This window comes from Podarcis bocagei (assembly GCF_964188305.1).
Source record: "Podarcis bocagei genome assembly, chromosome: 7".
NCBI lineage: Eukaryota > Metazoa > Chordata > Lepidosauria > Squamata > Lacertidae > Podarcis > Podarcis bocagei.
Window position 1 is genome coordinate 12,773,543 of NC_138132.1, and position 14,173 is coordinate 12,787,715.

Consider the following 14,173-nt stretch of genomic DNA (forward strand, 5'->3'; position numbering starts at 1 on the left):
CCTTTTGCACCCTCTTGGCTGATACTCTCCAGCTATCATCATGACACCCCCATGATTTTGAGTGACGAAGACCAAGACGTGCCTCCCAGCGTGATGAAAACAATTTGGACAGATGCACACTGCATTCCAAGGCATGAGGGGGCCGGAGAAGAAATAATATATATATGCAAATCACCAGCTCCAGGTTACATAAGAAGAGCCTGCTGCTCTCACAGTGGCCAGCCATACCATTTTGAGAGCCTGCCGTGTCCTGATGTAGCATCATTTTGGGGCAGGGTACCCAGCATGATTTCCTCCAGGTGTTCCTGAACTACAACCTTCAACATCCTTGGCCAGGGTAGCTGGGGCCGATTGGAGATAGGGTTGTCTAGAGAGCACCATGTTAGCTATCCCTGGTCTGGGGCATTGTCGGAAATTTAAATGGGCACTCCTTCCAGGGGGTGAAAGGGGGGGGGTGGCGCACCATGTTAACAACTCGCAGTGGAGCATTGTCAGAAATCGAAAGGGAGGCACCCAGCAGTCCAGTGCTCATTGGGGCAAACATTGGTTTACTGGGATCCCAGTGGCTGCCTGAGGATGCCCCATGCTGCCATTCAGGGCCGGCCCACCCATGAGGCAAAGGGAGGTGACTGCGTCGGGTGGCAGGATCTACAGGGGAAGCAGATCAGCCTCCAAGGAATGCACCACCCTGTGGTGGCATCTAAGGCCGTGGCAAGGCTGTATCTGCCTCTACAGCAGAGTCTTGGTGAACAGCAAGCCCTGCTGGTCTCTTTCCACCCTTATTCCTCACTTCTCCTTCCCTGGCTGGGGAAGGGCGCACCATTTTGTAGCTTGTCTCGGGTGTCAAAATGCCATGAGCCGGCCCTGTTGCTGCCAAGGCTGTCACTTCCTCCTCCACACATAGGCTAAGGATGAAGGCAGGTAATATGGTAAGGAGCACAGCAGTTTAGAAGTGGAGGAAGTGTCTCTGCCCAGAAAAGAGAAGCCTTGGGCTGCCGTTTGTGTGTGTGTGTGTGTGTGTGTGTGTGTGTGTGTGTGTGTGTGTTGCTCAGACCGCTTTCATCGCTCTTAAGAGTTTCTGTTTGCCTGCCTCGGTGTGCCCTTTCGCCTGCCTTTTCCCCGTTCCGGGTCACAGCGGTGAACTCTCTTAAGCTGGAGGCAGGCAAAGCTGTCTGGGAATCACATCGCTCCTAATGAGTCTCGCTGTGCTCATTAGCGGGCGAGTGTCTTCCCATCATCACAGTCCTGGGCTTCGCTGGGCAACTAATATGACCAGATGCCCAGCTCCACCACCGCAGAACGGCGAGTCCAATGCTGAGCAGCCAAGAAATGAGGGCTCTTGAAAAGTGGAGGAGGAGGGAGAAGAATTTGCCTTCTAGAAAAAGAAAAAAGAAAGCGCCCACCCTCCTCTTTTCAGGCCCCGGCCCTGCCTGGGATTGCAGTGTTCATCTCCCTGGCCTGAATTTACCTGCAGCGCTTTCTATCTTGCTGGATCACAGCCATATTTCCACTTAACCTAACTCTGCCCCTCTCCAGAGATTGTTCTCCACAACAATGGACCCTTTTTTCTATCTGTCTCGTGCTTCCAGGTCATCTTTGTAGCTTTGTCCCTTCTGGATCCTTGCTGCAGCGCAACCACTTTGATAGGTGTTTCTAGACAGTAGCTTTTTGAAGGCCCTTGCCGTTGTTCTCACATCCATCCTCTCAGAGCATTAAGAAGCACATACATAGCCTCCAGCATTCGTCAGATGAAAATAAGGACATGTCTCACTTCCCCCAACTGACACTCCTCAGCCCCCAATTTTGGTCCCCCCACCCCACAGAGCATTTCCTGTCAGAAGAAGGACGAGTGTCACCACACCTATGGGACACAGCACACATGCCCTCCACTATCCTGAAAAAACAAAACATGAATCCAGATTTTATCTTATTTTATTCATTGGTAGATTTACAAGAAGAAAAACACACGAATAAATTAATTTTGAAGAAGAAGAGGAGGAGTTTGGATTCGATATCCCGCTTTATCACTACCCGAAGGAGTCTCAAAGCGGCTAACAATCTCCTTTCCCTTCCTCCCCCACAACAAACACTCTGGGAGGTGAGTGGGGCTGAGAGACTTCAGAGAAGTGTGACTAGCCCAAGGTCACCCAGCAGCTGCATGTGGAGGAGCAGAGATGTGAAGCCGTTTCACTAGATTACAAGTCCACAGCTCTTAACCACTACACCACACTGGCTCTTTTGGAAAAGGGGCAAGATTAGATGCGGACGCACAAAGCATTTTTATTTTTAAATCAAGGCTCCTTTCATCCTGCTCTGCCCCCCTTTTTCCAACCCAGCCCTGCCCTCTGCCTTCCCCTCAGAGCCAGCACATCAGGCAACAGCCTGTCCTCTTCCTCGCCTGCTCTCCAGCAGCCACTATGAGCTGCCCAAGGGAGGAGGCCAGGAGTGGCGGCCACAGAGAGGCCATGGAATGCTCCCTCACAGCGCCCACTGCCACAGCCACCAATGCTTGAGACAAGCACTGGCTCTTCCTCCGCCCTGAGCTTGGCACTGGTGGGGGAAACAGGCACATTCCTGGATCAAATCAGAAAGGGCTTTCGTAATTCTGGGGCTATCCCTCGAAAATAGGGACATCTGGAGGTTATGGAAGCGCCCCCTAATGGTTCCAGCCAGTGGCTTATTTAGTCCAGCATCCTGTCCTCACATTGGCCAGCCAGATGGTGACGATGATGATCGCTTAGAGCATTTGTACCATGCTCTTCTGCCAAAAAGGGGACGCAGGTGGCGCTGTGGGTTAAACCACAGAGCCTAGGACTTGACGATTAGAAGGCTGGCGGTTCGAATCCCTGCGACGGGGTGAGCTCCAGTTGCTCGGTCCCTGCTCCTGCCAACCTAGCAGTTCAAAAGCACGTCAAAGTGCAAGTAGATAAATAGGTACCACTCCGGTGGGAAGATAAACGGCGTTTCCGTGCGCTGCTCTGGTTCGCCAGAAGTGGCTTAGTCATGCTAGCCACATGACCCAGAAGCTGTACACCGGCTCCCTCGGCCAGTAAAGCGAGGTGAGCACCGCAACACCAGAGTCGTCCGTGACTGGACCTAATGGTCAGGGGTCCCTTTACCTTTACCTTCTGCCAAAAGGCTGCCGGAGCAGCTCAAAGGCAATCAAAACAAGGCAGTCTCTACCTGCAGGATTACGGTCTGAAGAAACAACACCACAGCACACAATGGGACAAGGAGGGAAGAAGCCAGGGCCCCAAAAGCAGGGCCTGTGCACAACAGTTAAGAATCATAGAACTGTAGTGTTGGAAGGGACCATGGGGGTCATCTAGTCCAACCCCCTGCAATGCAGGAATCTTTGGCCCAATGAGGGGCTCGAACCCCCAACCCTGAGATTAAGAGTCTCACGCTCTTCCAACAGAGCTGTATCCCTACTTGTGATTCTGTGCCACCGGTACTCAAAGACACTCTGCTCCTACCAGTGGAGGTAGAACATGGATACCATCCCATTTTTAGCGCAAAGTTTAAGTAGCCCCTGCTTCTCAGTTTTGGTTAAAAAAAACAAAACTGCCTGCACTCCTTTACCTGGCTTCTGCGGTACGGAATAAAAGCACCTACCTGTCCCTTGGCCCTTTTTATTAGCCTTCCACCTGTAATCGTTTGAGAAGGCCCACGTGCAGCTCTTCACCAGCCTCTTCCGAATCAGGCCGCTGGGCCCATCTGTCCCCGAATCCCAAATGTCACGGCGACCAGCAGAACAAAGATGGATGGCGCCTGATCGTTGGGGCAGCAAACTCATCTCGGAATCAAATTGTTCCTAACGAGCCTCATTCTGCTCATTAGCTAGGTGAGTGTCTTCCTGGCCTCTTGGTCGAGAGGGTTTCCTTGGGTGCCTAATCCAATCAGCCCCCAGCCACTGTCGGGGCAGGAGCAAAGCGACCGGTTAAGATGCCGAGCGGATAAGAAGACAGGGATGTTTTACCACCTGAGGCAAAGGACAAGACGCACCCCCCCTCCCCATGTAGAGAACCTGACTAGACTGAATAGTGGCTACGTTGACATACCCTCCAATATCCCTCAGAGGAAAATAGGGACATTCTATTCTACAGCAGCATCACTAGGAAAAGAGGGCTTTTTTCTTTGGCACGTTAAGATTTTTATTAAAGTTTTTCATGCTACAGACAACCCCCCACCCCACCTATGATGCCCAGTTAGCTCCAGCTAACTTGACCCCCATAACCTCCTCGACCCCCCCCCTCAAACTCCAGCCCCCTACGGGCCTGCCTGCACCCTACAAGCTACACCCTTCCCCACCCAGAGTCTCTTCCAGCTGCCAACTTCTCTTCAGGCCAGTCCTGGCTCACTTTCTCCTTGTTTTCATTTGACATGGCCGGCAGGAAGGATGGCTGGAGGCCCGCTGGACCAGAGAGTCACAGCCTTCCATGGTGGGGACATGGATGGGGATGGTGGCGACCCCATTGCCTCGCTCCCACTTCCTCCTTCGCCTCTTTCTGCTGCTGCTGCTAAAGGTAAAGGACCCCTAGAGAGTTAAGTCCAGTCAAAGGTGACTATGGGGCTGCAACACTCATTTTGCTTTCAGGCCGAGGGAGCCGGCGTTTGTCCACAGACAGCTTTCCAGGTCATGTGGCCAGCATGACTAAACCGCATCTGGTGCAATGGGACACCATGATGGAAGCCAGAGCGCACGGAAACACTGTTTACCTTACTGCTGCAGCAGTACCTATTTATCTACTCGCACCGGTGTGCTTTCGAATGGCTACGTTGGCAGGAGCTGGGACAGAGCAATGGGAGCTCAACCCGTCGCACAGATTCGAACCGCCAACGTTTCAGTCGGCGAGCCCAAGAGGCTCAGTGGTTTAGACCACAGCACCACCCGTGTCCCTCCTTGACCCTGCACAACCCTGGACCACTGCACCGTTGGGTATAGCAACATGCTCCTTTTTAGGGTTGTAGTCCAGGGAGAGTCCTGAGATTAGAACCAAGTGCTGCCCAGGGAGAATGGGCAGGACATGATGGGATTACGCCACGGAGGGACAGAGGGCTCCCCGGCCTCTTTAGGGTAGAGGCAACAAGAGGCCATAGCTGTGAACCGAGAGAGCTGCAAGGAACGAGATTCTTGGAAAAGGAAAAGCAGGCGGCGAGTGGGACCTTTCTGCCGCTTCCTCTTCAGGAACATGTCTCTCGAGCAAACCTAGAATTAGGATGGTAATTGGTTTTCTGTGTTTTCATTGATTTGCACGCAGAGCTCCATTAGAGCGTAGGCTGCATGGCACATCGATGCACAGACAAAAGGCAGGTCCCTGCCCCGAGGAATTGGCAGCCTAAATTTAGACAGTGGGGCAGGAGAGGCAAGGATAAGGAGAGGGCAAGGCAGCCTTCCTTGCGTTTCAGCTTCTGCATCAGCTGGCGAGGAGGGATGAGACTTCAAGGAAAAGTTGGGGCTGAACTTTGATAAAAGGAGAGTGACAGGCACAGGGGGCTCAAGTACCAGGCCTCTGATAAGCCCCTTCCTCCCCTTTTTGATGAAAAAATAAATAAATCTTAGAATCGGAAGGTACCCAAGGGGCATCTAGTCCAACCCCCTGCAATGTCCCTGATTAAAGCAGTAGTGGGGAACGGTCAGCCTCTGTGCCAGATGCGGTCTGCCAGACCTCCCCATGTGTCCCATGGGACTGTTTCCTCCATGCCCCAAACACCTGCCCCACACTGGACATCCTGTGTGATGCCTGGTGTGGAGCATAGAGACATGCAGCCAAAACCTGCCCTTCAGAAAACAGGATTGAACTCTGTATTCCATCAGGTGATACAGGGAAGTTCAATCCTGCTTGCCGGCTTGACTGGGATAGCTCAGCCAGGAGAGCACAAGGCTCTTAGTCTCAGGGTCGAGGGTTCGAGCCCCACGTTGGGCAAAAGATTCCTGCGTTGCAAGAGGGGTTGGACTAGAGGACCTTTAGGGTCTCTCTCATCTCTACAATTTTATGATACTCAGGTGAACCAGAAAGAAATAAAGTAGCAATACTTATTTCCCTGGAGGCGGGGGGAAGAGAAGAGTGATAGAAGAGCAACTGAGGGCTGTACCACCCCATAGAGAGGGCTGGGGTAGGTTGGGCCTTGCGGAAACAGGGTACAGCATCTGAACAAAGTGCAAGGTGATGAGAGAGACGAAGACCTCCAGGAGAGCTTCATCAGTAGGAAGGGAGCGAAGCATGGGAGAGGAATCTGCTGTGGGTTATCTGGCATTATAAATTTGCAGCCTGCCGTGAGTATGAGCAGTTGAGTCTACTTTCTACCAGACCCTCTTTGGGTTCAGTATTTGGGAGGGAGAGTAGGGAGAAGGGGGGGCAGTCCTCTTGTGTTTCCATCCGCGTGTAATTATTCTTCAGGATCACGTCTCTCTCTCTCTGGCGACGATGATGATGATGTAGCCACATCCTCTTAAAATGCACTGCAGTTTTGCAATCTAATCTTGAATACATCCAAGAGAAAATTGAGCCTTGCTGTCAATCACTCCTTTCCCCGCTGCTGGAAGCTGAGCGCACTCCACCCTCCACCCCATCCCTCTTTCCTGAAAGCTGAAATGGTGCCTTTTGGTAGAGAGGGAGAAGGGAAGGACTGGGCTAGGCTGAATTTCACAAACAAGATGTTGACATGGCAGAGAGGAAAGCTTCACCCGTTGGATGACAACCTGTCCTACAGCTGTCCAAAGCACAGGAAGCCCTACTGAAGTGGGAGGACATTTAGCAATGCAAACTGTGGGGCACAGCTCTCTCTCCGGCTTGCATCTGCAACTGAAGTTCCCTTTCTGCAACAAGCTGGCTTAGAAGGCTGCCTGGCAGTGCCGCCTCTGCCCCTTTTGCAGAAACTCTGTTCTCTTTTTGCAGTCATGGGCACCAACTTTCATGGCGGCCATCAAATGGCAACAGCTCATAAGACTGTGCTGCATGCATTACATCCCACATTAACTTTTACCGCTCTGTCTCTGCAAACAGCTCCCTACTGGGCACTGGGGGCGGTGAAGGAGGGCACCCACTGTGCTAATCTTATGCCCTCCCCTCTTCAAATCAACTTGTCATTTTTGAGGATGGAACTTGGGAGTTGTAGTCAGAAGGAAGTCCCGGTGCATTCCGTAGGGCTCGCTCCCCGAAAAGTGGGGTTAGGATTGCAGCTGCTGGCACAAAACCCTCTTGTGTCTCGTGTCCTGGGATTCAGTGAGAAATGAAATTACTGCAAGAGATAGTTGGGCAGTGATGACTGACGGCAAATGACTGAGGCATCTTTTAAGCTACACTGAGCGTGTTGGCAATCTTTGTCCCTTATAGTAAAAAAATTGTCTTTAACGGCAAAGCAGGGTCAGCTAAGGGCTATGAAGTATCTTGGGGAAGATGCAGCAAGCTTGTTTTCTCATTGCTTCAGAGGGATTGAACCAATGGATTTAAATTACAAGAAAGGAGACTATGACCAAACATTAGGAAGAACTTTCTGATGTTAAGAGCTGTTTGACAGTGGTATGGACTACTTTGGAAGGTGGCGAGCTCTTCTTCCTTGGAGGTTTTTAAACACATGGAGCCTCCAGCTCAAAGACATTTGTGCTAAGGTGTGATTGCAAGTTGCTGAGTAAAGCATGTTCCATTTGTCCCAAACTATCTTACAAGACCTCACACAAGTTGGAGAGAGAGGGTTATGGCAGGAGAAATAATATGCTGAGCATCATCTTACATCCATGTAGACCAGTGTTTCCCAACATTGGTTCTCCAGCTGTTTTCAGATTACAGTTCCCAACATCCCTGACTGCTGGTCTTGCTAGCTAGGGATAATGGGAGTTGTAGTCCAAAAACAGCTTGAGGCCCAAGGTTGGGAAACACTGATGTAGACAAAAACAGAAGCCTCCTCATTACACCGCTTAACTCTGCTTTCCTCAATCTAGTGCAGGCTTCCTCAACCTCGGCCCTCCGGGTGTTTTTGGCCTACAACTCCCATGATCCCTAGGTAGCAGGACCAGTGGCCAGGGATGATGGGAATTGTAGTCTCAAAAAACATCTGGAGGGCTGAGTTTGAGGAAGCCTGTTCTAGTGCCTTCCAGACATTTTGAACTACAAATCCCACCATGCTTAGCCAGCGTACATGCAGTTCAAAGCAGATGAAGGGCACTAGATTGGGGAGAGCTCACTGAATGCACTTTGAGTTTCTATTAAGTGACCAGCCCCACCAATTGCATTTATACTGTACTTCTCAGTAGATTGCATTACAGTTGGGGGTCAACGCTCTGGGGAAGAGGTTTGCAATGTACTGTTTGCTCTGCTATTAACCCAGGACTAGGTGGGGTGTGTTGCTTCAAACTGGATGTGTTGAGATTCCGGCATTGCAGGGGGTTGGAATAGATGACCCTGGGAGGGTCCCTTCCAACTCTGTGAACACCATTTTTAGTCAATACAGCAACGGGGATTATACAAGGAGCTAGTTGAATTGGAGCATTAAAAATGTCAAGCCATATCCTGCTCTGCCACCTTTGATAAGGCTCACTGAGGTGGTTTGTGTGTGTGCAGATGTATGTAGCTGGGGCAACAGTTGCCTCTATGCAGAGTACAAGTTTTGAAGGTTGGACGTTTCATTATTGTTTTTATATGTGCCAGAAGCTGCCCAGGGCGGCTGGGGAAACCCAGCCAGAAGGGCGGGGTATAAATAATAAAATTAATTATTACAAAGGCCAGCACAGTAACATGCGCCAGAGCCAAAACAGACCAAAAGCTAGTTTGCCCCAGCAGGGAAACAGCCGCCACAGAAAGCCAGCTGCAGGTCGGTTTCTTAACGCTGCAGCCACTGCACCATCCTGCTCACCCTTTGCCCAGGGTGAACGAGTTGACTGCCGGTTTTGCGTGATGTACAGCCTCCGCCTCTGACCTATATGCAGACACAGGGGATGGTGGTGTTTTTACAAGGACTTAATTTCCAAGAGAGGCCTTTTATGGCTCTGGTTCTGGAAGAAGTGGTGAGAAGCCGTGCCCATCCGTGGCTTGGCTTGGTTTATATTCCCCCTGGGTCCCATGGAGAACACTGGTGATAAAAGGGGGAGGGGGGAACCCCGGCGCCGCACGCTCCAAACAGCCACCGTTGCAAGATTTTGTTATTTTTTATTTTGATGAAAGGAAGTGCCGGATAGGGGGACATTTAAACTGCGTGCTGCAGAGACAAGCATGATATACACTCACTCCTCTTTACAACCCCCGCCCCCCGCGTGTTAGCATGCAAATAATAGCGAGGAACAACAGAAATTCCAAGGCACATCTTGCCGCTTCCTGGTCTCGGAACTAGCACAGAGCTCAGGCAAGAAGGCTCTGTGCGTTTTGGTGCAGGACTGCAGCGGAGGCCAAGGAAGGCACGGAAAGGAAGAACCCCAAGGAACCCTGAGCAGGGGTTACGTTTCGAAGCAAGGAGCAGAACCCCCCTCCCTCCCCCAAAGTGGGAGAACTCCTCAACAATCGCTACAGGAACAAAGGGACTACTAATTATTTAGCCTTGCTCTTTGCAGTGTCAGGCAGAAATCCAGAGTCTGCTGCAGAACAAGATAAAGAAACAGCAATGGCAGGTGACACCAAGACTCCAGGATGAGAGCTCTCGGAAGGAAAAAATGAGAGGAGCCCCTCTTTGCTGCCTGGGGATTCTAGAAAGTGTTTAAACTTAGCTTAATATTATATTACATATATAATTTATACCATGCCTTTCCTCATCAAGGAGCCCAGGAAGTTCCTGTCCTGGATAGGATCTTTAAAAGAATTTCAGCCACACTCTTGTGCCGGTTTTCCTTCTTGGCAAGCGAAACAGTCTGTGGGGAACTAGGGGGCAAGTTCTGGCTTTGAGGGGCCAGGTTTATTTGTTTTGAAATCCCGCAGGGCACAGACCTTCTGCAGTGGCGCTGAGCCTAACTCTCGCCAATCGACCGGAAGCAAAACCGCTTTCCGAGGTGGCATGCGTCCCTCTGAACCGGAAGGGGCCAACACTTGCGAGGACAAGCAAAAGGTCAAAAAGCAGTCCGCTGGCAGAAAAGAACATCTCAACCTCCTGAAGGGGAGAACTGCAAAGAGCAAGTAACCCAGAAAGGGGAGGGGGGATTCATACACACTTCAGTATCACCATCGCCCCTTACATTTTTGGTCTCGATAGCTCCAACCTCCCTCCTTCCAAAAAACAACAACTCAATGACTGCCCCAAACATATACACAAAAAACAACCGCTGTACATTGTTAGCATCCCCACCATCCCATAGTTTCCGAAGAAGCTGGATCTTGAAAGTGACAAAAGAAAGGAGGGAGATCCATTTCACCCTGGGAGAAAAGAAAAGAAAAGAGCTGAGGATGTTGTGAAATCTTACGACTGTGGGCTGAGCCACAGCATTGGCACAGTTCCACCCCGCTTTGAGTGGCACCTCCCATCTCCAATGGAACGCAGCAACCAACTGCAGGCAAATAGGGCATTCTCCCTTAGGGGGCCACACGGGGCTCACACACACTTTCCTTTGTAGCATGCTTAGAAAGCACACAGGCCCAAGCGGTTTCCCTCTCGCCTCGCTCCTTCCCGAGGGAAAGCCTGCTCTTTAGCGATTGATCGGAACAAACAGCAATCCAAGGGAAATCTGAACTGCCAATTGCTCTGACTGAGCACTAAAGAGCGGTTTTCCCCCAGGGGAAAAGAAGCAGGACAAAAAGAAGTGTGGGCTATACCCAGGGCTTCTTTTGTGATGGTGTTTCTTTTATGACCCGTACAAATTAGCGGCTTCTCTTTCTTGCTGTCCACAGTAGCCATTTTATGCTGGGACCTACAACATTTCTATCAAGGTAAAAATACTGGCACCTTTTTTTCTTTTAACCCCCCCTCCCCATAAAAAAAAATTAGCTCTGGTCCTGCCACTTACACAAGGCTTGAGAATGAAAACAGTCAATGACAGCCACGTGTTGTTCTAGACCTCTTCCCCCATCCCTACGGTGACTCCCCTAATTTTGAGCAGTCCTTCATTACATCTCCGGTTCTCATATTATTCTGGATCTGTTTCTTCAGCTGCATCCAGCCAGCTGCTTAAATATTTAAACCAGAGCTGGAGGGTAAGGAAAGGTACCCCAAGGAAGTGATATTTTAAGTAGCAACGTGGTAAGTGAGTGCACGTCTTTTAAGCTAAAGTCGCTGTTACGTATTGGGCTGCTTGCAACATCCATCTTAGTACAGCTGCATATGAGGTGAAGGTTTCTGTATATTTTAACGGTTCTACAGAAATAAGGGGGGGGGGATTTCTGGTAGGTGCCGCTTATCACTCAGGGGTGAAGCAGTCCTTGTGTGAGGAGCTGAGGTGAGCACCTCAGGAGGCAGATTTGGGGCAGCGGAGAGGGAGAAAGAACAGGGCACAATCCGCTATATCTGTCTGGCCAGGCTATACTCAGGAGGACAGGCCTGAGATGTTTTAACTGCCTGAGACGAACAACAAGGTGTCTTCCCACTGCCAAGTACAGAACTAACTGGACTAGAAACTGAACTTTACTTCAACGGTGACAATGAGATGGTGTCCTCTTATCATACCTCAAGACAGGAGGATAGCTTAGTGGGTCGAGGGGGGGTGTTGTGTGGCACACAAAGCTCCGACCCCTTGCTGCTGCCTCACCTCCCAGCAGCTGCTGCCCCATGTGACTGCCTCACCCTAATGGTGGGGCCGGCCAACTGGTCTTTAAATTGGAGATTAGGGTATAAATGCAATTCCCAAACCAATATGCGAAGCGAATGTCTCCACATTTTTGACGCAGTTGACTTCAACGCTCCCCAAAGGCACACATGAAGAGTTAAGCCTACACAAAAATATATATATCCAGAGGAATAATATTGAAAATGCATATGAATTTCATGTGGGCTTTTTTTAAAAAAAGTGTTCTAGCAGAAATGGGGGGGGGGGGGAGGAAATTCAAGATGGGGGGGGCGAGGAACGACGAGAAACCAAACTGGGCCGATTCAGCCATTCCTACTACACCCTTGCCTGAAACCTGTGCCTGCACTACCCTCCTGTGTCCACACGGAGGAGCATTTGCACAGCTGTTACTTACGGATGCCACAGCAGATTGCCCTTGATAAATGACCAAGAGGCCGTCTGCTGCAAATATTCTCAGGCGGACCCCAGATTTTGCGCTGCTTTCTAGATCCCCTACGGAATTCCGAACTGAGGAGTCGTCAAAAACAGGCAAACACCTGCCCCTACAGGACTTTGGACCTTTGGATTAAAGGAAGGGAATGGACAGGAAAGGGGATGGCGTCAGACATCCTTTGCACTTCTGCTGACCTGTGTCTTCTTTATTACATCACCAGGGGATGCGTATCTCCAACGGAGGAAGGCACAGACTCCAGGCTGCCTTTGTAGATTGGGGTACGCTGGCCGGAGTCTTCCCTGGAAAGAGAAAGGTGGATAGTAGCATTCGGGTTTCATTTTCTCCATCACTTGAATAAGAGTGCAAAACGTTTTCTTTCTTTTTTTTTTTTTTAAAAAAAAGAAATTAAGCTGCCATAGACCGACACAAAAGTCCAGTGGAGGAGGTTCATCTTTCAAGATCATTCTACATGTACAGGTTCGTCCGTATGTGTATATTAATGGAACCAATTAATCGCAAGAGGCCCCAAGGAAGGAAGAATTAAACCACCACCGTTTGGGTTATCTGCACAGCCAGCTGTCCTTTCTCAGCCCAGGGCCACATTTCCTTCCTCCTGGGGGGACTGCACACCAGAGATGGGTGGGGCCAGAGGGAAAAGTGGGTGGAGCTACAAAGGTAAATGCTCCCCTTTCATAGCGTGTAAAGGTTTCATACACACAAACCCCTCTCTCTTCACTATATAGAGACAAACAAGAGGTGTTATAGACATCAAGGACACATTCCACCCATGCACAAATACTTGGGGTGCAAGTATTTGAGGGAGCCTGGGGAGAAGGATCTGGCTAAGGAGATGGAAAACCCCAGGTTTTCAGCCTGATCTGTTCCCTGCTCCTGCTTTAACAGTGAAGTAACATCCCACCCAGGGACACGGGTGGCGCTGTGGGTTAAACCACAGAGCCTAGGACTTGCCGATCAGAAGGTTGGCGGTTCGAATCCCTGTGACAGGGTGAGCTCCCGTTGCTCAGTTCCTGCTCCTGCCAACCTAGCAGTTCGAAAGCACGTCAAATTACAAGTAGATAAATAGATACCGCTCCGGCGGGTAGGTAAACGGTGTTTCCGTGCGCTGCTCGTTCGCCAAAAGCGGCCTAGTCATGCTGGCCACATGACCCGGAAGCTGTACACCGGCTCCCTCGGCCAGTAACGCGAGATGAGTGCCGCAACCCCAGAGTCGGTCACGACTGGACCTAATGGTCAGGGGTCCCTTTAACACCCCACCCACCCACTGCAGCAGGGTTACAGCAGACCATTAAGCTCCCCCAGCAATACAACCCCGCAAAGTACTCACAGGCCGGCTTTCTTCTTGGCAGCTGCCCGATGCCGGGGGATCAGGAAGGCAAAGACCAAGATCACCAGCAGTAGCAGCACTGCAGGCAATGCCACAGCCAGGGCCAGCATTGGGGTGCTAAGGGACAGCACGGACTCTGCAGGGAACAAGGCAGACATGACAAAGGCAAGCCAGGTCAGCACCTTCAGCGGAGGGTGCCAGAAGAGGCCTGCTGGATCAGGCCAGTGGTTATTGGTAGTGAATCAGGTGCCCGTGGCAAAGTGGTAAGCAGAACTTGGGGCACTCGCCCTCCTCTCCTGCAGTTGCCAGAGGCTGGCATTCAGACGTCTTGCTGCCTCTGACCAGCAGCCCTTTAGAAAAGGAGGACAGGGAAGCTGTGGTCGTCTGGATGGGGGTGGACTCCAATTCCCATCAGCCCTAGCCAGCAAGGTCAACGGTCAGGGATGAGGGGACTTGTAGTAGTAGTAAGCATCATCACCAAGGCTGCTGTTTTTTTAGCAGGAACTCAGGGGAACTGAGTTCCTGTACCTTTTAAAAATTAAATAATGATTTTTTTTTTTTTTGTCTGGAGGCTGGAATGCCTACACTCAATGCTTGAGCCAAAAAAAATCAATCATCACATAAAGTTGTGGCCCTTTCTTGATCATTGACTGCTTGAGTTTATTAATCACATGTTACATTTAGCCACTGCCTG

General features: G+C 50.6%; 1 protein-coding gene across 4 annotated transcripts in view; it reads right to left on the minus strand.

Moving 5' to 3' along the window:
- Window positions 1-9,126: 9,126 nt before the first annotated feature.
- The window catches only part of LOC308590476 (basal cell adhesion molecule-like), a 31,395-nt gene continuing 26,348 nt past the window's right edge, over window positions 9,127-14,173 (minus strand). For all 4 annotated transcript variants that reach the window (XM_081200566.1, XM_081200565.1, XM_081200568.1 and 1 more), the window contains exons 7-9: window positions 13,480-13,615; window positions 12,329-12,433; window positions 9,127-10,337 (exon numbers count right to left, since the gene is read on the minus strand). In XM_081200566.1, coding sequence (XP_081056692.1) covers window positions 12,343-12,433; window positions 13,480-13,615 — 227 coding nt within the window. In that variant the 3' untranslated portion in view covers window positions 9,127-10,337; window positions 12,329-12,342. The remainder of the gene's footprint in view (window positions 10,338-12,328; window positions 12,434-13,479; window positions 13,616-14,173) is intronic.